At 39.2% G+C, this 27,841-nt stretch overlaps 1 protein-coding gene and 1 long non-coding RNA gene across 5 annotated transcripts in view; one reads left to right on the forward strand and one right to left on the reverse strand.

The window, feature by feature from the left end:
- Nucleotides 1-27,841, forward strand: part of AXDND1 (axonemal dynein light chain domain containing 1) — a 194,456-nt gene that overhangs the window by 139,914 nt on the left and 26,701 nt on the right. For 3 of the 4 annotated variants that reach the window (XM_033200491.1, XM_033200490.1, XM_033200492.1), the window contains 3 exons: nucleotides 3,705-3,812; nucleotides 19,601-19,714; nucleotides 22,638-22,742. In XM_033200491.1, coding sequence (XP_033056382.1) covers nucleotides 3,705-3,812; nucleotides 19,601-19,714; nucleotides 22,638-22,742 — 327 coding nt within the window. Of the gene's footprint in view, nucleotides 1-3,704; nucleotides 3,813-19,600; nucleotides 19,715-22,637; nucleotides 22,755-27,841 lie in introns of those variants that run through there. The other variant, XM_033200493.1, reaches the window with a different exon arrangement.
- LOC117076699 lies at nucleotides 1,351-27,439 on the reverse strand. Its single transcript, XR_004434447.1, has 3 exons — nucleotides 27,228-27,439; nucleotides 18,945-19,069; nucleotides 1,351-1,552 (listed from the first exon to the last, which is right to left on the reverse strand). It is a non-coding gene; the product is annotated as an uncharacterized LOC117076699 (long non-coding RNA).

Consider the following 27,841-nt stretch of genomic DNA (forward strand, 5'->3'; position numbering starts at 1 on the left):
GGCAACAGAACAAAACTCCATCTAAAAGAAAAAAAAAAAAAGAAATTGCCAAGTCTGGCAATATAAGTGTTAATAAGAATAGGGGAGCAACAGGTACTTCCTATACTGCTGGTAAGAATATAAATTTGTACGTTCACTTTGGAAATCAGTTAACATTATCTGTTAAAGTTGCAACACACCTTGCAACAAACAATTCTATTCATCTGTCAATATACCAGAGAAACTCTTACACAAGTGCTCTAGACTAAGAGACATATGTAAGAACATTCTGGCCAGGCATAGCGGCTCATGCCTGTAATCCCAGCACTTTGGGAGGCTGAAGCGGGTGGATCACCTGAGGTTGGGAGTTCAAGACCAGCCTGACCAACATGAAGAAACCCCATCTATGCTGAAAATACAAAATTAGCTGGGCGTGGTGGTGCATGCCTATAATCCCAGCTACTTGGGAGGCTGAGACAGGAGAATCGCTTGAATCCAGGAGGTGGAGGTGGCGGTGAGCCAGGATCGTGCCATTGCACTCCAGCCTGGGCAACAACAGCGAAACTCCATCTAAAAAAAAATAAAAATAAAAAGAAGGATATTCCAAGATTATTCCTAGAAGTATCCCCAAACTGGAAACAACTCAAATGTCCATAAATAGTAGAATAATTATTATGAGTATTATGATATATGAAGACTGGAATATAAGGATCAATTCTCTCTTTAAACTGCATATGTGCATTTTTATGTCTCTGTATATATGACAGATCTCACAGTTTTTAAACAGTGTGTTATGAAAAATTTTATGTACAACATCTTGCTAATAAATTTTAAATCTCTAGGAGGTGGAGACTTTTCTAGGAAAATAGTAAGTATCATTAATACTTGAAGGAGAAAATTAGCCAACTTTCAGTGAAAAATTTGATGCACTAATTTTTAGAAATGCTAAAAATATTGCCTGGATTCCTCAGACAGGTTTTTTCAGACTCTCAAGCAGTAGGGTAATCCCCACGCTATATAAACAGCATAAGAGCATAGATAATGACTGAAAGTTTTCCCATTTTATTTCACATAGCTAATAATATCCTTTAAAAAGTCCAGATGAGTATAGAGAAAATAAATCTTATATATTAATATATAGGTGCTAAATCCAAATTTAAAATAGCGAATTTCATGTGGTAGAAAATTATAAGACTAAAACACCATGAACAGTTAGGGTACATGTCAGGGAAGCAATAATATTTTACTATTTGGAAGTGTGCTATTATAGGTATATGTATGTCACTTCTCATCTAAGAGTTGAATGAAATATCTGAGTTCTCATTTTGGTTCTGGGAAGGCTTCAGAAGGGTTCTTCACAACAGGCTGATATACCTCTGAACCAAGCAGTCTCTTGGAGCCCACACTACACATCTAGAAATGCGTTCAAGCCTTCTCATACCTGCTGGGACTAGCTCCTTCTTCTGTCCACCCCAGGATGTGGTGCGGATCCTGATTTTGGCAGGCTGGACCTGCCACAGATGGTGGTGGAGACCCACTGGCCAGCTCCATGACACACTTAGTCCTCATTTACCTAAAAGGAGGGAGAGCTCTGTGTGGTGAGACCAGGTTTTCAGATAAAGGTAATCTGGAATGAGGATTTCAAGATGTTTTGAGGTGTATCTCCCTGTAAAAGTTAAGGATATAGCCATATGGAGGACACTATCATGAGGAGCCCTTCCTGAGGGAACATCAGGGTTCAGGGACTTATATAAAACCATCCAGATGAGATTTTGTGGAAGCCTTGTGCTATGGGCCATTCATTGCCTGTGCCACCCCAGCCCCTGACTGGATGCCCATAACCTGACCATCTCTTTGAGGACCTACACTTTCCACTAGTGCTACTTTGGTCCTCTGTTAAACTCTTTCTCACTTAATAACTGTTTTCTAGTGATTTCAGATAAATAAACTGGGGGAGTGTTATCAGAGGAGGCTGAGAATCTGCTCTCACACCAGAGGTAAGGCTGTAACTGAGCCTACGCAAAGACCTTCTGCTAAGAAAATGTATATGCCTCTTCTCTAAGCCTGAGGCCTCTCAAGAGTATGTCAAGCGAGTTTATGGTAGGGGGCTCAGCAGACCATACTGAGGTACTCTTTAAAAAAATGGTTAGTTCCGTCTTCATGAAGGTTATTTTTATTTCAAATTCATCACCATCCTGGACTGCTACCATCTTCCCCTGATCTAGACAAACCTCTGTGGTACATGAATCTTTATGACATCAGACTTTGGGATTTCTATGGCCTCATCCATATCCCATAAGGTGAAAAGAAGAAGATGGTTTTCCAGAGAAGCCTTGTCTAATGTGGCTCTATGGTAATGCTGTGTGGCTTGTGCCACATTCTAGCATTTGACCTACTAGACTGATATTTGGATGACATTAGTGCGAGTTTCCCACCAGCTAATGTTTCTTGGGCTCCTTTCCAGCCAAGGAGATTTGCATGATGCTGGACAGGGTTCAGGTGCGGTGGTTCATATCTGTAATCCCAGCACTTTGGGAGGCTGAGGCGGGTGGATCACCTGAGGTCGGGAATTTGAGACCAGCCTGGCCAACATGGTGAAACTGCATCTCTACTAAAAATACAAAATGAGCCAGGTATGATAGTGGGTGCTCCCAGCTACTCAGGAGATTGAGGCAGGAGAATCCCTTGAACCCGGGAGGCAGAGGTTGTGCCGAGCCGAGATGGCTCCACTGCACTCCAGCCTGGGCAATAGAGCAAGATCCTGTCTTTAAAAAAAAGGCTAATAATGAGAGAAATATAAGGTATATTACTGCTCATCGTGGTTGATTTCAGGAGCCTACAGTGGGTCATTATTTCACCACACACTGCCGTTTTTTGGCTAGAGTGATCAGATCTCTGCTCCCAGAGAGGATAACATTTCCTAGTTCTCAGGGCTTTTATTAACTAATAAGGAATAATGTACCTTTTAAACGTTGAAACCAGCTCTTAGCTGTTAGGAGATCTTGGTAAATATAGTTTAACTATTTACCTTAGGTGATTAAAACCTGCTATAGACCTTTCCCATATCTCAATAGATAAAAGGTGAGCATCTTTTCCAAAAGTGTCTCAAATCTTTATTCATTCAATTTATTCGCGGTAGAGAGATTTTTTTTTAGTGGTTAAGCACAGACCACCTAGATTAGAATCCAGACATCATACTTAACTATTTTTGTGACCTTGAGCAAGACATTTAACTATTCAATTTCTCAGTTTCCTCATCTTAAAAAATGAGGATAATAATAGGTAATGTCTCATATTGAGGATCAAATGAGTTAATATATGCATAATGCTTAGAACAGAGTCTGACACGTAATTAAGTACAAGGTAGGTGTTTACTACTTCTATTGTCATTATGCAATCACAGTTGACCTGTTCAGTTGCATACAATTTATTAGGAGGCCATTTAGACATTAGTAAATAAAACAATCTTTTTGTATCTGTTTTTATGGTACTTCACTACTCCCTGTCCCATTACAACCCAGATCCCAAGCCCTGTCAATAAGAGATAATATGATTTAGGTCTATGTTAATACCCAGTCACCTCTGCACATATCTTTGAACTGAACTGATATAAAGTTAATTGAATATAGTTATGTTTAGTGGAATTGTATTTAGCAGTTCCTCAATAGCAGTGAGTGAATAAATATGCTGGTTTTTTCTGCTTGTAATCTTTTATCTCTTCTCAGAAAGAATGTTATGAATGGATCAACACATGCTCTTGCCTCCTTTCTAATATCAAAGGCAGAAAAATTACATTATTGACATATGAAGAAATAGAGCAGCTACTTGAAGAGGTATTTGCCACATGTTAGCATTGGTTATTGTTCAGGTTATTCCTGTATTTCAATAGATAAGGTTAACAGCTTTTTCCAATCAATGTTCTGAATCCTTGTTCATTTACCCTAACATGAGAATTTTGGTTCTGATCAAGATCTTTGACAGCTCTTCTTCCCTCTAAGGAAGAGAATCATCCACTCAGCATTTTGCGTCATGTTTTTAGCAGGTGGTTTTATAAAGGCAAGAATGGTTTTCAGGTAGAAGCTCCCTGCCACTTCCTGAGGCATATCCTCAGGTTCATCTGCTTCTGTGCTCACCCTTTTCCCTCCCCTCCAGTCTCAGTCTTTCCATCCAAGGTTATTTCTTCCTTCGAGCACTTAATCCCATGTTCAGTGGCTTCTCTCTTTTGCCTCTTTAATGTCTTCTCTAATTGTTCCATTTCATTAATCTAAAACATAGTCATTTCTCCCATCCTAAAAAGTGTGTCCCTTGACCCTGTCTCTCTGCTGCTTTCTCGCTTTCCATTCCATCATAATCAATTTGTTTAAGCTCTGTAAGGTCACCTTATTGCCAAATCCAAGTATCTTCCATTCTATATTTAACCTGGCTTCTCTGTAGCATTTGGCTCTCTTAACCATTCACTCCTTTTGCAACCTCTCTTCACAAGACAAAAGTGTCCTGGTTTTTCTCCTACTTCTTTATTTCTTTTCACCCTTGTTTTAGACTTTCACCCTTGTCTGCCTCTTAAATGTTGATATTCTGTCCTTGGCTTGCTTTCACTTCTCATTTGTACACACTACCTATTCCAGTGTTTCCCATGGTTTTAATTACCACCTGCTTACCAAGAATCTCAAATCAGTGAATATCATGTGCCATCACAAACTCAACTCTTGTTTGTATTTCAGCCTCTTTGAAGGTGTTCTCCTCCAGTAAATTCTGAAGAAACTCCCATTGTTATCAGAGTCATACTCTACAGGTATGATCTGATGGCCTATATGTCAGTGTCTGGGGTCTGAGAAAGAAGGGGAAGGTTCTATCTACAAATTTATGAAATTTTTTTTTTACATTTAAACACTGAAGAAACATCATCTCTCTAAATTATTCACTTTTAACAAATATTCATTTTACTACGCTGTCCAGATCTTGGCCAGAATTATTGTGAAATAACCACTGAATGATTTTATTAAGATTATAAGTTGTAAATTATAGTATACTTTGAGAAACTTAATGAAGTACCGCAGACATGATCTTGGTGTATCAGATCTAGGAAGAAATCCGAGAACTATACAGAATCAGAGACTTGAGAGCAGAAGGGAATTTAAAGGCGATTGGATTTAACCTTGCATGAATCTGACAACAAATATTTGATTTTTTATTTTTCCATAGGTTACTGAGGTACAGGTAGTGTTTGGTTACATGAGTAAGTTCTTTAGTGGTGATTTCTGAGATTTTTGTGCGCCCATCACTCGAGCAGTATACACTGCACCCTATTTGTAATCTTTTATCCCTTGCCCCCTCCCACCCTTCTCGCCAAGTCCCCTAAGTACATTATATCATTCTTATGCCTTTGCATCCTCATAGCTTAGCTCCCATGTATCAGTGAGAAGATATGGTGTTCGGTTTTTCATTCCTGAGCTACTTCACTTACAATAAGAGTCTTCGGTAGTCCCAGCTACTCAGGAGTCTGAGGCAGGAGAATCTCTTGAGCCTAGGAGGCGGAGGCTTCAGTGAGCTGAGATCACGCCACTGCACTCCAGCCTGGGTGACAGAGCGAGACTCTGTCCCCTCCCCCCCCCAAAAAAGATTCTCCAATCTCATCCAGGTCACTGCAAATGCTGTTAATTCATTCCTTTTCATGGCTGAATAGCATTCCATCACACACACAAACACACACACACACACATATATATGTAATATTATATGTGAAATATATATAACATAATACATATTACATATAATATGGTATATATAATATATAATATATGGGGTGTATATATATGTATGTGTGTGTGTATATATATGTGTGTATGTACATATATATATATCTAATAGTTTTTTATCCACTTGTTGATTGATGGGCATTTGGGTTGGTTCCATGATTTTGCAATTGCAAACTGTGCTGCTATAAATATGAGTGTGCAAGTATCTTTTTCCTATAATGACTTCTTTTCCTCTGAGTAGATACCCAGTAGTGGGATTGCTGGATCAGATTGTAGTTCCATTTTTAGTTCTTTAAGGAATCTCCACACTGTTTTCCATAGCTGCTCTACTAGTTTACATTCCCACCAGCAGTGTAGAAGTGTTCCTTGATGACTGGATTCATGCCAACATCTACTGTTTTTTGATTTTTTGATTATGGCGATTCTTGCAGGAGTAAGGTGGTATTGCATTGTGGTTTTGATTTGCATTTCCCTGATCATTAGTGATGTTGAGCTTTTTTTCAAATATTTGTTGGCCATTTGTATGTCTTCTTCTGAGAATTGTCTATTCATGTCCTTAGCCCACTTTTTGATGGGATTGTTTGTTTTATTTCTTGCTGATTTGTTTGAGTTTGTTTTAGATTCTGGATATTAGTCCTTTGTCAAATGTATAGAATGTGAAGATTTTCTCCTACTGTGTGGGTTGTCTGTTTACTCTGCTGACTGTTCCTTTTGCTGTGCAAAAGTTCTTCAGTTTAGTTAAGCCCCAGCTATTTATCTTTGTTTTTATTGCATTTGCTTTTGGGTTCTTGGTCATGAAATCTTTGCCTAAGCCAATGTCTAGAAGGGTTTTTCCAGTGTTACATCTAGAATTTTTATAGTTTCAGGCCTTAGGTTTAAGTCCTTAATCCATCTTGAGTTGATTTTTGTGTAAGATGAGAGATGAGGATCCAGTTTCATTCTCCTACATGTGGCTAGCCATTTATCCCAGCACCATTTATTGAAAAGGGTGTCCTTTCCCCACTTTACGTTTTTGTTTTCTTTGTTGAAGATCAGTTGGCTATACGTATTTGGGTTTATTTCTGGGTACTCTATTCAGCTCCATTTGTCTATGTGCTTATTTTTATACCAGTACCATGCTGTTTTGGTAACTATGGCCTTATAGTATAGTTTGAAATCAGGTAGTGCAATGCCTCCAGATTTGTTCTTTTTGCTTAGTCTTGCTTTGCCTATGTGGGCTCTTTTTTGGTTCCATATGAATTTTAGAATTTTTTTTTCTAATTCTGTGAAGAAAGATAGTGGTATTTTGATGGGATTGCATTGAATTTGCTTTTGGCAGTATGGCTATTTTCACAATATTGATTCTATCCATCCATGAGCATGGGATATGTTTCCATTCATTTGTGTCATCTATGATTTCTTTCAGCAGTGTTTGTAATTTTCCTTATAGAGGTCTTTTGCCTCCTTGGTTAGGAATATTCCTAAGTATTTTATTATTTTTGCAACTATTGTAAAGGGGTTGAGTTCTTGATCTGACTCTCCGCTTAGTTGCTATTAGTGTAGAGAAGAGCTACTGATTTGTGTACATTAATCCTGTATCCGGAAACTTTGCTGAATTCAGTTGTGGGAACTTTCTGGAGGAGTCTTTAGGGTTTTTTAGGTAAATTATCATATTGTCAGCAAATAGTGACAGTTTGACTTCCTCTCTACCAGTTTGGATGTCCTTTATTTGCTTCTCTTGTCTGATTGCTCTGGCTAGTACTTCCAGTACTATATTGAAGAGGAGTGGTGAGAGTGGGTAGGTATCCTTGTCTCATTCCAATTCTCAGAGAGAATGCTTTCAACTTTCCCCATCCATTATGTTGGCTGTGGATTTGTCACAGATGGCTTTTAATACATTGAGTTATGTCCCTTGTTTGCTGATTTTGCTGAGAGTTTTAATCATAAAGGGATGCTGGATTTTGTCAAATAATTTTTCTGCATTTATTGAAATGATCATGTGATTTTTGTTTTTAATTCTGTTTATGTGGTGTATCACATGTATTGAATTATGTATGTTAAACCATCCCGGCATCCCTGCTATGTAATCTACATGATCACAGTGGATTATCTTTTTGGTATGTTGTTGGATTCAGTTAGCTAGTATTTTGTTAAGGATTTTAATGTCTGTGTTCATCAGGGATGTCAGTCTGTAGTTTTCTTTTTTGGTTATGTCCTTTCCTGGTTTTGGTATTAGGGTGATTCTGGCTTCATAGAATGAATTAGGGAGGGTTCCCTTTTTCCCTATCTTGTGGAATAGTGTCAAAAGGATTGGTATCAATTCTTTGAATGTCTGGTAGAATTCTGCTGTGAATCCTTCTGGTCCTGGACTTTTTTGTTGTTGTTAATTTTTAAATTACCATTTTAATCTTGCTGCTTGTTATTAGTCTGTTCAGGGTCTCTAATTATTCCTGAGCTAAGCTTGGAGGGTTGTATGTTTCCAGGAATTTATCCATCTCTTCTAGGTTTTCTAGTTTATGTGCATAAAGGTGTTCATAGTTGCTTTGAATGATCTTTTGTATTTCAGCGGTGTCAGTTGTAGTATCTCCTGTTTCGTTTCTTAATTAGGTTATCCAGATTTTTTCTGTTCTTTTCTTGGTTAATCTTGCTAATAGTCTATCAACTTTATTCTTTCAAAGAACCAGCTTTTTGTTTCATTTATCTTTTGTATTTTTTTGTTTGTTTGTTTATTTCAATTTCATTTAATTCTACTCTGATCTTGGTTATTTCCTTTCTTCTGCTGGCTTTGGTTTGGTTTGTTCTTGTTTCTCTAGTTCCTTGAGGTGTGACCTTAGAATATCAGTTTGTACTCTTACTGTCTTTTTGATATAGGCATTTAATGCTATGAACTTTCCTCTTAGCACAGTCTTTGCTGTATCCCAGAGGTTTTGATAGGTAGTGTCATTATTATTGTTCAGTTCAAAGAATTTTTAATTTCCATCTTGATTTCGCTTTTGACTGAATGATCATTCAGGGGCAGGTTATTTAGTGTCCATGTATTTGCATGATTTTGAAGGTTCCTTTTGGAGTTGATTTCCAATTTTATTCCACTGTAGTCTGAGAGAGTACTAAATTTATGAAGGCTCATCTAGTGGCCTATCACATTATCTATCTTGGAGAAAGTTCTGTGCACTGTTGAATAGAATGTGTATTCTGTGGTTGTTGGATAAAATGTTTTGTATATATCTGCTAAGCCCATTTGTTCCAAGGTATAGTTTAAATCCATTGTTTCTTTGTTGACTTTTTGTCTTGATGACCTGTCTAGTGCTGTCAGTGGAGTATTGAAGTCCCCCACTATTATTGTGTTGCTGTCTATCTCATTTCTTAGGTCTATTAGTCATTGTTTTATAAATTTGGGAGCTCCAGTGTTAGGTGCATGTATTTTAGGATTGTGATATTTTCTTGTTGGACAAGGCCTTTACCATTATATAATGTCCGTCTTTGTCTCTTTTAACTGCTGTTGCTTTAAAGTTTGTTTTGTCTGATTCAGGAATAGCTACCCCTGCTCACTTTTGGTGTCTCTTTGCATGAAATGCCTTTTCCCACCTTTTAATTTCAGTTTATGTGAGTCCTTATGTGTTAGGTGAGTCTCCTGAAGGCATCAGATAGTTGGTTGGTGAGTTCTTATTCATTCAACAGTTCTGTATCTTTTAAGTGGAGCATTTAAGCCATTTACATTCAATGTTAGTATTGAGATGTGAGATACCATTCCATTCATCGTGCTATTTGTTGTCTATGTGCCTTTGTTTTTTGTTTCTGCTTTTCACATTTTTTTGGTTGTCTAAGTCCTGTGTGATTTATGCTTTAAAGAGGTTCTATTTTGATGTGTTTCCAGGATTTGCTTCAAGATTTAGAGCTCTTTTTAGCAGTTCTTGTAGTAGTGGCTTGGGAGTGGTGAATTCTCTCAGCATTTGTTTGTCTGGAAAAGACTGTATCTTTCCTTCATATATGATGCTTAGTTTTGCTGGATACAAAATTCTTGGCTGATAATTATTTTGTTTGAGGAAGCTGAAGATAGGGCCCCAATCCCTTCTAGCTTGTAGGGTTTCTGCTGAGAAAACTGCTGTTAATCTAATAGGTTTTCCTTTATAGAGTACCTGATGCTTTTGTCTCACAACTGTTAAGATTCTTTCCTTCATCTTAACTTTAGATAACCTGAAAACAATGTGCCTAGGCGATGATTTTTTTGTGCTGAATTTCCCAGGTGTTCTTTGTGCTTCTTGTTTTTGCATGTCTAGGTCTCTAGCAAGGCTGGGGAAGTTCTCCTCAATTATTCCCCCAAATATGTTTTCCAAACTTTTAGATTTCTCTTCTTTCTCAGGAACATCAATTATTCTTAGGTTTGGTCATTTAACATAATCCCAGACTTCTTGGAGGCTTTGTTCATATTTTCTTTTTCTTTTTTCTTTGTCTGTGTTGGATTGGGTTAATTCGAAGACCTTGTCTTCGAGCTCTGAATTTCTTTCTTCTACTTGTTCAATTCTATTGCTAAGACTTTCCAGAGCATTTTGCAGTACTATAAATATGCCCAATTTCCCTGAAGTTTTGATTGCTTTTTCTTTATGGTATCTATTTCCTTGCATATTTCTCCCTTCGTTTCTTGTGTCATTTTTTGGATTTCCTTGCATTGGGCTTTGCCTTTCTCTGTTGCCTGCCTGATTAGCTTAATAACTAATCTCCTGAATTCTTTTTCATGTAAATCAGGGATTTCTTCTTGGTGTGGAACCATTGCTGGTGAGCTAGTGTGATTTTTTGGGTGTGTTAAAGAACCTTGTTTTGCCGTATTACCAGAGTTGGTTTTCTGGTTCCTTCTCATTTGGGTAGGCTCTGTCAGAGGGAACATATAGGGCTGAAGTCTTTTGTTCAGATTATTTAGTCCCATGGGGTCTTCCCTTGATGTAGTACTCTCCCCCTTTTCCTATGGATGTGGCTTCCTATGAGCTGAGCTGCAGTGATTGTTATCTCTTTTCTTGGTCTAGCCACCCCGCAAGGCTACCTGGCTCTGGGCTGGTCCTGGGAGTTGTCTGCACAGAGTCCTGTGATGTAAACTGTCTATGGCTTCCTCAGCCGTGGATACCAGCACCTGTTCTAGTGGAGGTGGCAGCGGGGGTGAAACAGTTTGTGAGGGTTCTTAGCTTTGGTGGTTTAATGTTGTGTTTTTGTGCTGGTTGGTCACCTGCCAGGAGGTGGCACTTTCCAGAGAGCATCAGCTGTGATAGTATGGAGAGGAACCGGTGGTGGGCAGAGCCCCAGAACTCCCAAGAGTATATGTCTTCACGTACCCTACCCACCTTTTGTCTTCAGCTACCAGGTAGGGGCAGGGCTAGGCGTGATCTGAGCTCAGATTCTTCTTGGGCAGGTCTTGCTGTGTCTGCTGTGGGGAGTGGGGGTGAGTTTCCCAGTTCAGTGGAGTTATGTACCTAGGAGGATTATGGCTGCCTCTGCTGAGTCATGCAGGTTGTCAGGGAAGTGGGGGAAAGTCAGCAGTCACAGACCTCATCCAGCCTCCACACAATCTGAAGGGCAGGTCTTATTCCCACCATGCCTCCACTAACAGCCCCGAGGCTGTTTCCAGGCAGTGGGCAAGCAGAGCTTGAGAATTTGTCCCGTGTTACCTGCCTCCCAGCAAAAGAAAAGGGTTTTGGTTCTTCTTCCACCTGTGGAGTCTGCATGCTGGATTCACACCCTCTCCTGAGTTCTGGCCAGGAGGCACCTTGCCCTATTCAAATTGTTACAAAGTTCAGCTGGAGACTTCCTTCTCCCTGTGGCATTTTCCCCTGCACCTCTGGCCGCCCTCCTGAAGGGTCCCTTGGTGCCAGGCAGGAATGGCCTGCTTGGGGACCCAGCGAGCTCCCAGGGCCTTTCCTGCTGCTTCCTCTACTCCTGTATTTTGCTCAGCTCTCTAAATTGACTCAGTTCCAGGTAAGGTTGGAAACTTCTCTTGCAAACTAGACCTTCGGTTTCCCCAGTGGGGGTGTGTTTGGGAGCAGAGGGTCTCCCCTTCTCACTTCTACAGTTTCAGCACTCACAGTATTTGGAGTGTCTCCTGGGTCCTGCAGGAGCAGTCTACTCCCTTCGGAGGGTCTGTGGGTCCTCTTGGGATTCCTGCTTTGTTCTTGCAGTCATTCTGGAGCTAAAATTTCTGATGTGAGCCTCCACACACTGCTCTGGTCCATCTGAGTCAGAGCTACAATCTAGTCCTACCTCCCATCCACCATGATGATCTTCTCTTTTATCTGATGATGAATCTTAATATAATATCCGTACTTGATCATTATGCCTAAGTTTGAATATCTGAAGTGACAGAGAACTACTTTCAGAAAGACTCCATTCATTTTTGGTGAGCGCTGAGTATTAGAACATTAATTCTTTCTATTGAACTAAATGTAATGTCTCCTTGTGGCTTTAGCTTTTTCTACCTACTGGTCCTAGTTCAGTCTTTTGTGGTAATATGAACAGGGCTGAATTGTCTTCCATATTATAATATTTCCAACATTTGAAAACAACTGTATTCAACCTAAGTCTATTTTTTGATTTTCTGTTCTTTTCTATTGATCTGTCTATTAACGGGTCATTATCACAATATCTTAATTATTGAGGCTTTATGATACATTTTCTTTTTTCTTTTTTTTTTTTGACTTTTATTTTAAGTTCAGGGGTACATGTGCAGGTTTGTCACAAAGGTAAACTTGTGTCATGGAGGTTTGTTGTACAGATTATTTCATCACCTCGGTATTAAGCCTAGTATCCTTCAGTTGTTTTTCTTGATCCTCTCCCTCTGCCCACCCTTCACCATCCTAAAGGCCCCAGTACGTATTGTTCCCCTTTATGTGTCCATGTGGTCTCATCATTTAGCTTAAAAGGGAAAACATGTAGTATTTGGTTTTCTCTTCCTGTGTTAGTTTGCTAAGGATAATGGCCTCTTGCTCCATCCATGTCCCTGCAAAGGACATGATCTCATTCTTTTTATGGCTGCATTTTATTCCATGGTGTATATGTACTGCGTTCTCTTTATCCAGTCTATCATTGGTGGATATTTAGGTTAATTCCATGTCATTGCTGTTGTGAATAGTGCTGCAATGAACATACGCATGCATGTGTCTTTACCATAGAATGATTTATATTCCTTCCGGTATATACTTAGTAATGGGATTGCTGGGTCAAATGGCATTTCTGTCTTTGGATCTTTGAAGAGTCACCACACTGTCTTCTACCATGGCTGAACTAATTTACACTCCCACCGACAGTGTATAAGTGATCCTTTCTCTCCACAACCTTGCCAGAATCTGTTATTTTTTGACTTTGTAATAGTTGCCATTCTGACTGGTGTTAGATGGTATCTCATTATGGTTTTGATTTATATTTCTCTAATGATCAGTGATGTTGAGGTTTTTCTCATATGATTGTTGGCCACATTTATGTCTTTTGAGAAGTGTCTATTCATGTTCTTTGCCCACTTTTTTTATGGGGTTGTTTTTTGCATGTAAATTTGTTTAAGTTCCTCATAGATGTTGGATATTAGACCTTTGTCAGATAGTTTGCAAAAATTTTCTCCCACTCTGTAGGTTGTCTGTTTACTCTATGGATAGTTTCTTTTACTGTCCAGAAGCTCTTTAATTTAATTAGATCCCATTTGTCTATTTTTGCTTCTGTTGCAATTGTTTTTGGCATCTTCATTGTGAAATCTTTCCCCATTTCTATGTCCAGAATGGTATTGCCTAGGTTGTCTTCCAGGGTTTTTATAGTTTTGGGTTTTACATTTAAGCCTTTAATCCCATCTTCAGTTAATTTTTGTATATGGCATAAGGAAGGGTTCTGGTTTCAATTTTCTCCATATGGCTATCCAGTTATCCCAGCACCATTTATTGAACAGGGAATTCTTTCCCTATTGCTTGTTTTTGTCAGCTTTGTTGAAGATCAGATGGTTTGTCAGTGTGAAGTCTTATTTCTAGGTATTGGTGTATGTGTCTGTTCTTGTATCATACCATGCTGTTTTGGTTACTGCAGCCCTGTACTATACTTTGAAGTTGGGTAGTGTAATGCCTTCAGCTTTGTTCTTTTTTCTTAGGATTGCCTTGCTCTTCAGGCTTCTTCTTGATTCCATATGAATTTTAGAATAGTTTTTTCTAGTTCTGTGAAGAATGTCAATGGTAGTTTGATAGGAATAGCATTGAATCTATAAATTGCCCTTGACAGTATGGCCATTTTAACGATATTGATTCCTCCTATTTATGAGTATGGAATGTTTTTCCATTTGCGTCATCTGTGATTTCTTTGAGCAGTGGTTTGTAGTTCTCCTTTTAGAGATATTTCACCTCCCTAGTTAGCTATATTCCTTAGGTATTTTATTCTTTTTGTGGCAGTTGTGAATGGGAGTTTGTTTGTGATTTGGCTCTTGGCTTGACTGTTGTTGATGTATAGGAATGCTAGTGATTTTTGCATGTTGATTTTGTATCTTGACACTTTACTAAAGTTGTTTATCAGCTTAAGAAGCTTTTGGGATGAGACAATTAGGTTTTCTAGATATAGGATCATGTCATCTGCAAACAGGGATAGTTTGACTCTCTTATGATACATTTTCATATCTGGTAGGACCATCTCTCTTCATGGATCTTTTTCAGACATTTCATTGCTATTCTTGCTCACTTATTCTTCCATTTATTTATTTATTCTTTAGAGACGGGGTCTTGATGTTACCTAGGCTGGTCTCAAACTCCTGGGCTTAAGTAATCCTCCTGCCTCAGCCTCCAGAGTAGCTGGGACTATGGTGTGCACCACTGCACCTGGCTATTTTTCTATATAACTTTATAATCTAGTTCTTAAAAATATAACTTTTTAAAACCAGTATAATATTAAATTTATATATTAACTTAGAGCAGACATGTTTATGATGCTGAATTGTCTTGTCCGAGAATATGGAATATGGATGTCTACTTTTATGCCTGTCAATCATGTCTTATTTGTTTGCATTTTGTACTTTTATTAGGTTTATGCCTGAGTATTTTATTTTTTGCTATTTTAAATGAGACATTCTTTTCCATTATATCTTCTAACTAGTAACTATGTGTATATATAATATATATAATCAGTTTCTGTATTTTAATTTAATTTAATTTTGTTTTATATTTTGAGATTGGATCATACTCTGTCACCCAGGCTGGAGTTCAGTGGTTTAGTCATGGCTCACTGCAGCCTTGACCTCCTGTGCTCAAGCAATCCTTCCACCTCAGCCTCCTGAGTAGGTAGGATTATAGGTGCGTGACACCATGCCTGGCTAATTTTTAAATTTTCATAGAGACAGGGTCTTGCTATGTTGCCTAGGCTGGCTTGAATTCCTAGGCTCAAGTGATCCTCCTGCCTCAGCCTCCCAAAGTGCTGGGATTACAGATGTTTGCCACCGTTCTTATTTTAATTTTATATGCTATGACTTTACTAAATTCTCATGTTGTGTTTTTTCTCCTCTTCCTGCTGCTCCTCCTCTTACTGTTTTTAGTAGTTTTTCAGTGGATTCTTTGGGGTTTTCTAAATACTTAATCAAATCACCTACAAATAGGGATAGTTTTACCTCTTTCTTTTCAATTCTGATAGATACTTCTAGTTGCTTTTTCTTGTTTAATTGTATTGAGTAAGTCTTCCAATTCAATATTAAATAGTAGTGGAAATAACAAGCATCCTTTTCTTTCTTCTGACTTTAGCAGGAATGCCTTTAGTGATTTACCTTTAAGAAATATGCTGGCATTGGAACTGATTTATAAGTTAATTTATTTGTTCTTTCTTCAGAAGTCTCAGATATCCTTGGGTTATTTTTCTTCTGCCTTAACCTTTAGAATTTTCTTTAGTGAAGATCTCCTGGTGGCAAACTCAGTTTTCATTTGTCTGAAAATGCCTTTATTTCACCCTCATTCTTAAATATTTTTGCTGGGTATGCTATTAATTCTAGGATGGTATACTTTTATCTCAGCACATCATTATTATTTTTACTGTTTTCTGGTTTTGTTGTTATTGAACTGACCATTGAGAATCCAACTGTCTGTTTCTTTGAAGTTAATTCATCTTTTCTCTCTGCCTGTTTTTTAAATCGTCTTTTTGTCTTTGCTCAGATTAATGTGGAGATGGATTTTGTTTTCTTTTAAAATTTTGCTTGGGATTATCTTGATTTCCTGAATCTTTAGTTTGGTATCTTTTGTTAGATCTGGAAAATTCTCAGTCATCATCTATTCAAATATTGCCTCTACTGCATTTGCTGTCTTTTTATTTTTATTATTATTATACTTTAAGTTCTAGTGTACATGTGCACAACGTGCAGGTTTGTTACATATGTATACTTGTGCCATGTTGGTGTGCTGCACCCATCAACTCTGCTCTCTTCTTTCCTTCTAGAACTCGAAATGAATGTGTGTTGGAATCAATCCCCCATGTCTCTTAACCTTCTTCCATATTCTCTATCTCTCTATTTCTCTGCATTGCATCCTGAATAATTTTTCTGGCTTACCATCCAGTTCACTAATTTGCCCTCCAATTGAATTTCATCTGCCATTAAACCTTTCTGTTGAGTTTTAAAGTTAAATTGCTGAAGTCCTATTTGATTCTTTTCAAGTTGGAGCATTTTTGTAATCTTTCTCTCTCTGCTCATATTTTCAATCTCTTATTTCTTTAAATAGGTTAAATATAACTTTTGTAGTCTTTTTGATAATTCTAGTATATGATATAGCTGTAAAAGAATGTTTATTATGGCATAGTATAATAGCAAAATACTAGAAACAATATGAATGTTGATCAGTAGGAGATTAGTTAAATACAATATGGTACATTGAAATAATGGAGTTCTATGCAGATAAAGTAGATGTTTAAGTAGTTAAATAAATATAATCCATGATATATTATTGAGAAAAGCAGATTATAGAATATAAGTTATATTATCTCATTTATATTAAAATGTTTATAGATGTGAAAAGCATTCTAGAAGAATATTCAGCAAACTGATAGAAATTATTAACTCTGAGCGTTAAGATTCTTAATTCCTCTGTAGTGTTCAAATATTTTACAGCAAAAATATTATCAAGAAAAAAGTATTTTCATTTTGTAAAAATATCCTAATACATTGTGACTATTTTTCTATAATATATACATATTTCTATAGCATAATTTAACATTGCTATAAAGTATTTTGTTATATGGCTTACACCTTAATTTATTTATGCATTTTCCTGTTGTGGGCATTGAGCTTATTGCTAGCTTTTGCTTTTATAAATATTGGTGCTGTAAACATCCAGAGGATGCTTTTAAATCTCTATGAGAAGACTCCTTTGAGGTGTTCAACACTGATGACTCCTTCTTTCTTCTCTTTTGGCTTTCCTCGTGTCCTCTCATACTTCAGAGGCTACTTCTGGCTGCCTTTTCAGGCTCCTCTTTCTTCCCTAGCATTTTATTTTTTTTTTTTCAGAGGTTTGAAAATCTATTATTGTTTTCCTTGAGTATAGGCTTTGATTTCTTTTTTTTTTTTTTTTTTTGAGACGGAGTCTCGCTCTGTCGCCCAGGCTGGAATGCAGTGGCCGGATCTCAGCTCACTGCAAGCTCTGCCTCCCGGGTTCCTGCCATTCTCCTGCCTCAGCCTCCCAAGTAGCTGGGACTACAGGCGCCCGCCACCGCGCCCGGCTAGTTTTTTGTATTTTTTAGTAGAGAAGGGGTTTCACCATGTTAGCCAGGATGGTCTCGATCTCCTGACCTCGTGATCCACCCGTCTCGGCCTTAGGCTTTGATTTCATCTGATTTTTTTTTAGGCAGCAATTTCCTATTTATTTTAATTGACAAATAAAAATTGTATATTTTCATTGTGTACAACATGATGTTTTGAAGTATGTATACAATGTGGAGTGGCCAAATTATTTTTCTAAAAATAACAGCTTTATTGAGATACAATTCATGTAATATGTACAATTCAGTAATAGTTCGTAGTATATTCACAAAATTGTGCAGTGATAATCACTATTCAATTCCAGAACATTTTTATCATTCCCAAAAAGAAAATCCATACTGATTAGCAGTCACTCAAATTTCCCCTTTCTTCTCAGGCCCTGGAAACACTACACATTTTCTGGCTCTATGGATTTGCCTATTCTGGACATCTCATGTAAATGGAATTCCACAATATGTGGCCTTTTGTGCTTATTTCACTTAGCATAGTGTTTTCAAAGGTCAGCCACATTGTTGCCTGCATCAGAACATTATTCCTTTTTTTTTTTCCCAATAGGTTTTTGGGAAACAGGTCATAATTGGTTACATGAGTAAGTTCTTTAGTGATAATTTCTCAGATTTTGGTGCACCCATCACCCAAGCAGTGTACACTGTACCCAGTGTGTAGTCTTTTGTCCCTCCTCACCTCCCACCCTTTTCCCCTGAATCCCTGAAGTCCGTTGTATCATTCTTATGGCTTTGTGTCCTCATAGCTTAGCTCCCACTTATGAGTGAGAACATACAATATTTGGTTTTCCATTCCTTAGTTACTTCACTTAGAATAACTGTCTCCAAATGCCATTATTTAATTCCTTTTTATGGCTGAGTGGGATTCCATGGTGTATATATACCACATTTTCTTTATTCACTCATTGATTGATGGGCATTTGGGCTGGTTCCATATTTTTGCAATTGTGAATTGTGCTGCTATAAACGTGTGTACAATTATCTTTTTCATATAATGACTGCTTTTTCTCTGGATAGATACCCAAGAGTGGGATTGCTGGATCGAATGGTAGATCTATTTTTAGTTCTTTAAGGAATCACCACACTGTTTTCCATAGATCCCTAGCATTTTATGTAACTGGGTTACTGTCTAATTCTCTGGCTACCTCACAAGTTTGCCTTTAGGATATAATTTACTTTCTTGGCTTTAATTAAATGCAGATAGCTGTCAGATCTCTATTTTAAGCCCAAATTCTTCCATCTTAAACTCCAGATCCATATATTCAGCTACTTGCTGGATATTTTCTCTTGGATATCTCAATGGTACCTCAAACTCTCACAGCCTAATCTGAACTCATCTCTCTCTCCAAACATGTTTATCCAGTTTTGTTCATTGTCTCTGTGAATGGCATTGTCATCTCTCTAGTGGTCTAAATTATAAACTAAGTGTCATTTAAGATGTACCTTTTCCCTAACCATCCCGTATCCATCCAGTCAATCACTCGAACTTACCTCTTAAATATCTCTTAAATCTTCCTTTTCCTTCTCTTCATTCCAGCAACCGCTATTTTGTTCACGCTCCTTTTCTCTTCCTCTCCTTCCCTTTCTTCCTCTTCTTTAAAGCTATTCTCCTGTTGCTAGAATGATTGTTTTGAAATGCAAAGCAAATCAATCAATTTATTAGAGCCTCATTGCCTTCAGTATAAGAGCTAATCATTTCCCTGGCTTGACAGTCTCACCCTTTCACTATGATTGCACTCCTGTTCATTTATCTCCCAGTTTTTGTCCTATTGAACTAGGCTCTCTCAGAACCAATCATGTACATAGAACATCCTCTGCCCAGAGCTCCTTCTTTTCCTTCCCCATCCTTCAAGAAAAAACTCAAACATTTTCTCCTTCAGGAAACCTTCCTGACCAACTCCCTCTTTTACCCAGTCCACTACCTGGTCTAAATCAGGTGCTCCTACTATGTGACTGTATGCATTCATTGTATATTCTTGTCCATAAAATTAAAAGTTTCTTAAGGACAGGGACTATTTTTATCAACCTTTGTATCCTTGTCACTAGTACAGTACAGTTGCAGGATTAGTGCTCATTAAATACTTTTGAACAAATAATTGCTAATATTTATATACATCCTTTAATCATCATATTGTTTCATCTCACAGGAGGCTGTAAAAGAATTTATTGAGCCTGAAATAGATGAGTCTCTTCAAGAGGATGAAGAAGAAAGTAAGGAGGATAGGAAACTTCAGGAGGAAAATAAACAGAGAGCAGAAGAAGTAAGATTATTTGGTATTTGTTTTTCCTCCTAGATACATACATACATATATATGTTTTAGAGACAGAGTCTTGCTCTGTCACCCAGGTTAGAGTGCTGTGGTGTCATCATAGCTCACTGTAACCTCAAACTCTGGGGCTCAAATGATCCTCCTACCTCAGCCTCTTGAGTAGCTAGGACTACAGTCATGCACCACCATGCCTAGCTAATTTTTAAAATTTTTTAAATAGAAATGGGATCTTGCTATGTTGCCCAGGCTGGTCTTGAACTCCTGGTCTCAAGTGATCCTCTTACCTCGGCCTCCTAAAGTGCTGGTATTACAGATATGAGCCACCATGCCTGGACCCTTTATACACACACACACACACACACACACACACACACACACACATATAGTGGGGAGAAATTATACAGAGAGAGAGACACACACACACAGTGGAGAATAGAAGTAGTTGGTCTGGCGTGAACTCTCCAATTTCCTTCTTTTTCTCATATAGATTTAGCCAAACTTGCAGAAATATTTATCTTTGTCACTTTATTTTCAGAGGAAGGGATGTTCCTTTTCCCTTCTAAATCCAGCCATTTCCCATTAGCCTCATTTATACCTATATTACCATTAACTACACAACCTACCTCTCACTCTGGTGCTATTTTTTTAGCCCTTCATTGCCACATTTTTCAGATAACACTTTGAAACTCCATATTTCCACTTCTTCAGCTCCCATTCTGAGCTGCCTTTTGCCCTCCTCCCAGGCCCATCACCAGACCTCTCCTCCCTTTACCCTGTCTCAACCCCTGCAGGGGCATTTGTAGTAATAAAAACCCTTCCTGGGATATTTGTAATAATAATAATAATAATAATAATACAAGGATTACCAAAAATTGAGTGCCTATCATGAGTGATATACTTTGCACATATTATCTTTTATCTATGCAACACAACTTCAAGGTATATATTATTGCCCCCATTTTACAGATAAGAAAACTGAAGCTCAGAGAGGTTGACTGACTTACCCACAATCATATAGCTGTAAGTGGCAGAACCAATGTTCAAACCCAGTTAAGTCTGGCACAAGAGCCCTTGCTAATTCTTAGATTGACTACTACTTTCTTTGGCTTCTAAAACTCATGATTGCCTAATACTCTCTACAATGTCTTAATTTACTTCTCTGATGTGTTTCTTCTCTGTATATAGTTTAAGTGTTGGCATGACTCCAGGCTCTGAACTAGGTCTTCTACTCACTGCACAGGCAGGACAACAGAACAAAAATATTATATAACACCCAAGCCTATTTCAATCGTCATTTTCTGTTTTATTTCTGGTAAAGTGTTTGGTATATAGAAGGCACAGAATAAATGGAAATTGTCAGAGGTGTCTTAACTAGAGTGACTCCATCTTGAATAAAGTCCAGATAAAGCAAAACCTACTGGGTTACTTTCCCAGGGAATTGGACACTCTTAAGAATCACAAGATGTTTATGGTTGAGGAAACAAGTTAATGGAAAAAGGCATTCTCAGTTTAAAAATGTGTTTCACTTTAAAGATAATGGTACTGTTACAGGAAAGGGGTCACGATTCAGACCCCAGGAGAGGGTTCTTGGATCTTGCACAAGAAAGAATTCAGGGTGACTTTGCAGTCCAAAGTGAAAGCAAGTTTATTAAGAAAGTAAAGGAATAAAAGAGCAGCTACTCCACAGACAGAGTAGACTTAAGGGCTACTGGTTGCCCATTTTCTTGATGATATCCTGAACAACGGGTGGATTATTCATGCCTCCCCTTTTTAGACCATATAGGGTAACTTCCTGACATTGTCATGGCATTTGTAAACTGTCATGGCGCTGATAGGAGTATAGCAGTGAGGACGACCAGAGGTCACTCTCGTGGCCATTGTCGTTTTGGTGGGTTTTGGCCTGCTTCTTTACTGCAACCTGTTTTATCAGCAAGGTCTTTGTGACCTGTATTTTGTGCTGACCTCTTAGCTCTTCCTATGACTTAGAACCATCTGGGGAGGCAGCCCAGTAGGTTTTAGCCTCATGGTACCCAGCTGCTCTTTAAGATGGAGGTTTTCTGGTTCATACGTCTCTGATAGTACACTCATAAATTATTGCTGAAATCAACAGTTACATGAGAGAATAACAATACTAATAGCCTGTCACAAGCTGATCACCAGGCTTTATAATAAAGTACACTATTCCTAGCCTTAATATCCTATAAGCAAGCATTATGTTTATGTAATGGCATTTCTCCTTTTGCTTTCTGAGGATACCCTCCTCTGTAATAGAGTAATTTCTAACAAACTGCTTTTACTTTACTATACTCTGTGAGTCACCCTGAATTTTATCCTGTGTGAGATCAGAGAACCTGCTCTTGGGGTCTGGGATAAGACCCCTTTTCTGGTAACAAAACCGTTGCTACTACTATTACTACTACTACTACTACTACTACCGCTACTACTATTACTACTACTACCTGTAGACTTAGTTCAGCCCCTTTCCTGTCTATTTTATAAGCACCCGTTCAGCCTTTAAATATCATTTTCTCTGTTAATAATTCCTGAAGTACCTAGGAAGAATGCATGACCCTTTTCTGGGTGCACACAGCCTTTGGAACACACTTTTATGCTAACAGTAATCATGTTATACCATAATTATTCATTTTATTATCTATCTCTCCTACAGTACTGTCAGTTCCTGGAAGCTGGAAGAAATCCTCTTTGTTTTTCCCATAGTTATATCCTGTTGTCCACACTCCCCATCCCACCAGTTTTTCACAGCATTTGCTATGTGAAAGTCTTCAAAAATGCTTATTGTATGATTAAAGCAAATGAAAAATGTAAGCTTCCAACATGGTGCCAGGAAACTTGCTGGTGTGCCACTGTGTTACCCACCAGCTTGCTAACAGGTCCATGGGTTTCTGTGTTCTAGCAACCTTCAACATCTACAGAGGAGGAAAAACTAATTCGATTCATTGGAGAAGATGAAAATGTTCATTCCAAACCTCTATTTGAAACAGATGTGTTGTCTTCCTGGGTATGTATCTGAAATCCAACTAGGGAATTCAATACTATTTAACATTACACAAACACGATATGGTGCTAACATCACTTTTAGCTACTCCAAGGGGACCAAGGGCTCCTAAGTCATGTATTTTACAGCTATTTTTCTTCCAACATAATTCCTGGAAAACTCATATTTTCACCTTAACTTTATAAAAGCTTCTCATTCTCATCTTTAAACCTCTTTTTTTTTTTGAGACAGAGTTTTGCTCTGCCTCCCGGGTTCAAGAGATTCTCCTGTCTCAGTCTGTGGAGTAGCTGGGATTACAGGTGCCTGCCACCATGCCCAGCTAATTTTTGTATTTTTAGTAGGGATGGGGTTTCACCATGTTGGCCAGGCTGGTCTCAAACTCCCGAACTCAGGTGATCCACCCACCTCAGTCTCCCAAAGTGCTGGGATGACAGACGTGAGCCATTGCACCCGGCCTAAAGCCCATTTTAACATCAGTATTTCATCTCTTTCCTTAGTTTAACAATCTCTTGGTCAGTATTTGACTAATTTTTAAACATTCATTTAGTAGACTTTGTTGAGAGCTGTGATAATAAGCACATACCCCTAAGAACAGTAACTGTCGGGAAACTGGAAACTTAGAGACAGTAGCTGTGGAAACTCAGCAAGAAAGCAGGTTTAAAATGTCTCCACAGAAGTTTGGTTGTAGGACCATGGTAGATTTCAGTCAGCCATTGATCAGTATCTTACTCTCTACAGAACACTGTGACTTTAGGAGTTTATGGATGGGCTTTATCCAATTCCCTGAAGTGGTGGTAACATTTTGTGTATATGTTGACATTGTGCATTTTCTTGGATTGGAGGATCAATAGATTTTGTCAAATTTCTCCATGCTAAAGTTAAGAACCATTTCATTATTAGGGGTGTGTGAGCCATAGGCTTTTGGCCCCCTAAAGATTTGCTGAAAAATCACTGGTGTGAGGCAAATTGATTAATAGGAAAAAAGGCATCTAAATTTGTTTAACATGTATACACGAGACCCTTCAGAATGAAGATCCAGTTTCCCAGTGAGTTATGGAAGCTCATATACCATCCTGGGGCCACAGTAAAGAATACAGACTGAGTATGGCTAGAAACAGGTTACCTTGGTGAATCAGGTTAGTGACAAGACTGGTTGAGAGAGGGAGAAAAGGAAGAAGCTTGGCTGGCAAAGGTGGCCTTGTTATGTAGATGAAGCCTCCCTCAGAGAGAAGAGATAATAATGTTTATTTTTAGATTTCGAAAGGCATCAGACTCTCACTCTCTCCTGGGTCCTGGAAAGGCATAGAAAGGGGAAGGGGTGGTAACTGCTTTAATGGAAATTCTCTACAGATGCAAATTTTCCAACAAAAGACAGCTTTGCAAGGCCACTTTTGTTTCCTGGCCAGGCAGTTGCTATTTCAAAATATGTCAAATAAATATATTTTGGGGGCAATATATTTTAATTTCCTTCAGCACATTTTCCCAAAGTGGTGCCTTGGGAGACATCAGAGAACTTTGAACAAGTTTTAAAAATAATACATCACTATGTTGGTCACTAAGACTATGAGGCAAATATGTAAGAGGGAGCAGTGGGAATGGAATACACAATGTCATGAGATTTTTTTTTTTCTTTTTCTTTTTTGAGACAGAGTCTCGCACTGTCACCTGGGCTGGAGTGCAATGGTGCGATCTCGGCTCACTGCAACCTCCGCCTCCCAAGTTCAAGCGATTCTCCTGCCTCAGCCTCCTGCGTAGCTGGGATTACAGGTGCCCACCACCATGCCTGGCTAATTTTTTGTATTTTTAGTAGCAATGGGGTTTCATTATGTTGGTCAGGCTGGCCTTGAACTCCTGACCTGTGATCCTCCCACTTTGGCCTCCCAAAGTGCTGGGATTACAGGTGTGAGCCACCACGCCCAGCCGAGATTTTTTTAAAAGGGAGACACAGACAACAGATAGCAGCTTTTTATCTGCTAACCACCACCAGTCCCAGCTACAAGCCCTCCTGCCTCAGACTTGGCTTTCCTAAAGTTAGAACTCTGGTATGCTGTCCAGGCTAGGCCCTGAAGCCAGGCAGGAAGCAGTCAGGAAACTAGGAGCGTGCAGCCTGGGATAAAACTGAGGAGCATCACACGTCTTTGATAGTGCGAGGTCCATTGCTCCCAGGTACTGCCATTGTGTGTGATACTGGCAGTGCCATATAGATAGCCTAGGTAAAGAGAACATGGACCAGTAAGGTCATCTCTAAGCTTTTGAAAATTTGCTGCTGCTACTATAGATCACTAAAAACCAAATTGTCTTGGTTCTGATTAACCAAAAAATCTGGAGAGAGGACTGAAATGCCACATCCGGATGTACAAGTACTTGCAAGTTCCTGGAAGCCAAGAAGAATCACATTCTTCCTGTGGAATGGTGGCTGGAGTACTGCACAAGTAGAAAGGGATCATGTGACTTCCCAGTGGGTCCTTCCTGCCCATTGCACAGACACAATCAATTATCTGGGAAAACAGCATTGCAGTAAAGAAAGAGTTTAGCTGACACGAAACTGGACACACCATGTAGGAGATGGAGTTACTACTCAGATCTGTCTTCTTGAAGGCTCAAAGGTTAAGCTTTTTCCAAGATAGTTTGGTAGGCAGGAGGCCAGGGTGTGGCTGTTGCTTACTGGTTGGGGATGCGATCATGGGGTATGGAAAATGGTCCTCACGCACTGAGTCCATTTCTAGATGGGGGCCACAGGACTACTTGAGTTATGAGTCACAGTGGCACCATCCTGCTGTCAGAAACTTGAAAAGACATCTCAAAATACCAGCCTTAGGTTCTATAATAATGGTGTTATTTACAGGCGTAATCGGGGAAGTCGCAAATCTTGTGACCTCTGGAATAATGGCTGAATTCAGGTCCCTCTCATACTCCTAACTTGGTGGCCTTTCATTAGTTTTACAAGGGTAATTTAGTTTTGGGGAAGAGCTATTATCATTTAAGCTTTGCCCCTGCCCCGGAATGAGCCAAGTCAGCGAGCCTGTGAGACTCAAGCAAGATGGAGTCAGCCCTGTCAGATTTATCTTACCATCATAATTTTGCAAAAGTGGCTTCAATCACCAGGCGCTCAAACAGAAGAGGCCTAATTGTGCTATTCTAGCAGGGGACGAGGTTGATTGATATTTGAGGATGTTGGTTCTCAGAGAATAAAGTTTCTTTGAACTAGCTTAGGATATTAGAGATTTGGCCCATGGGGTGGAGCTGGGGAAGGTGTGTCTTGATTTAGACTGCACTGCAGGACCTGTGGGGCAGGCAGGGCCAAAGCTCCGCGTTCTTTCCATTCTCAAAGCTGCTGGGGCTGGGGCTCCCTGTGGAAAGTTTAAGGTTTCCAAACTTTCACTGTAAGGTTTTCTTTCCTTTTTCTTTTTTTTGTTTTTCCTTTATCCATTTTAACAGACACTCGCCTCTGGTCCTAAGAACAAAAATAACCATTTAGTAGGGATACAAGTCAAAGCCACCAGACCTATTGGGCAGCTGTACTCTATCTTCCTGGTCTGAAAATACGACTCTGAGTGTCACCGGCACCATAGGTTCTTTTCCTGCAGTCTCCCGATATAAAGACTACTAGATATAGTAGCAAAGAGAAAGTTTATTTCGCTTCTGTACAAGAGAGCCAGTGACAAGAAAGGAGAAGGACTGGGCTGTTCCCCCAGGGTAGTGTGTGGTTTAGTTTTGTTGGGTTTTTCTATGGGGAAGGGTTATATCAGGGCATGTATAGGAGGGATTTTTCTGGCACGTGCACAGTGGTTCACTGTGCTTCTTCATACATTATATGTAGCGTTAGCATTTTAAATCTCCATCCCCGGTGTGATTTTTAGATTAAAGTGAGGAGGGGGTAACTATGGGTTGGCATTGAAGTCTAACTGTGCATGCGGGGCTCCAGGGAAGTCCCTAGCCCTCTAAAGTAGGAGTTTGTTCATTAATCTTCTTGGGTCTTTTGTTACTGATTGGCTGAGAGTTAAATGAGCTAGAGCTTGAGTGAGGGGCTTTTTTTTTTTTTCTTGATGGAGTCTTGCTCTGTTGCCCAGGCTGGAGTGCAGTGGTGTGAGCTTGCTCACTGAAACCTTCGCCTGCTGGGTTCAAGTGATTCTTCTGCCTCAGGCTCCCCAGTAGCTGGGATTACAGGCACGCATCACCATGCCCAGCTAATTTTTGTATTTTTAGTAGAGACGGGATTTCACTGTATTGGCTAGGCTGGTCTTGAACTCCTGACCTTGTGATCCACCCACCTCGGTCTCCCAAAGTGCTGGGATTACAGGTGTGAGCCACTGCACCCGGACAAGTGAGGGGCTTTTATCCTTTTCCTCTAGACCATCTTAAAATAAGGAACCAAGCAGCCTGCCTGGCTTATACGGGCAGTACATTTGATTGACACTGGGGAAGGAAAGAAAAAGCAAAGGAAGAGTTAGGGAAGCAGAAGCCTTGTGGTCTACAGATATAACTTACCATGCCCCTGGGAGCTCAGCTGGACAACAGCAAAGCTCCAAGAGATAGTTGAGTCCTGGGTTTCTAGTGAGAAGTCGCTCCAGACAACTAGGAAGCTAGGGACCTGAGCATGGAGAATTCCAGTTACTCCTAGTGTTCTCTCCTGTAAATGATTACAGTAGGGGATTTTCTAGCAGTTGTGATATGAGTGATATCTTAAGAAGAGTGGTGGTAAGTCATCATCAGGTTGGGCAGGTTACTTGCTTGACCTGAGCAAACAGGCCCCCTTCATGTGGTTGCCTGGCAACCTAGCACCATAACAGAGGTCTGGACAATCCATTATTTCAAACTACTTAGTTATCCAGGAGATAGGACTTTGTGGGGATTATACTCAAAGTGGGCATCCACTTACAAAAAAAAAAAAAAGACCTGCCAGGCCATATACAAGCACAGCTACCCAGTTTGGCAGTGTGCTTGATTTTGCTGGTGAACCCAATGATCCCATTAAGCAGCATTAACTTTGACCCTGCCTTACTTGGAGGAAGGGCACTCTGCCTTTAGGTGCGGCCCAGTATAATCAGCCCTGAAAACTTATTACACAGCAACTCTGTGGCCCTCTTTTAATCCGAATCGTT

This window comes from Trachypithecus francoisi, unplaced genomic scaffold (assembly GCF_009764315.1).
Source record: "Trachypithecus francoisi isolate TF-2019V2 unplaced genomic scaffold, Tfra_2.0 Lachesis_group5, whole genome shotgun sequence".
NCBI classification, from domain to species: Eukaryota; Metazoa; Chordata; class Mammalia; order Primates; family Cercopithecidae; genus Trachypithecus; species Trachypithecus francoisi.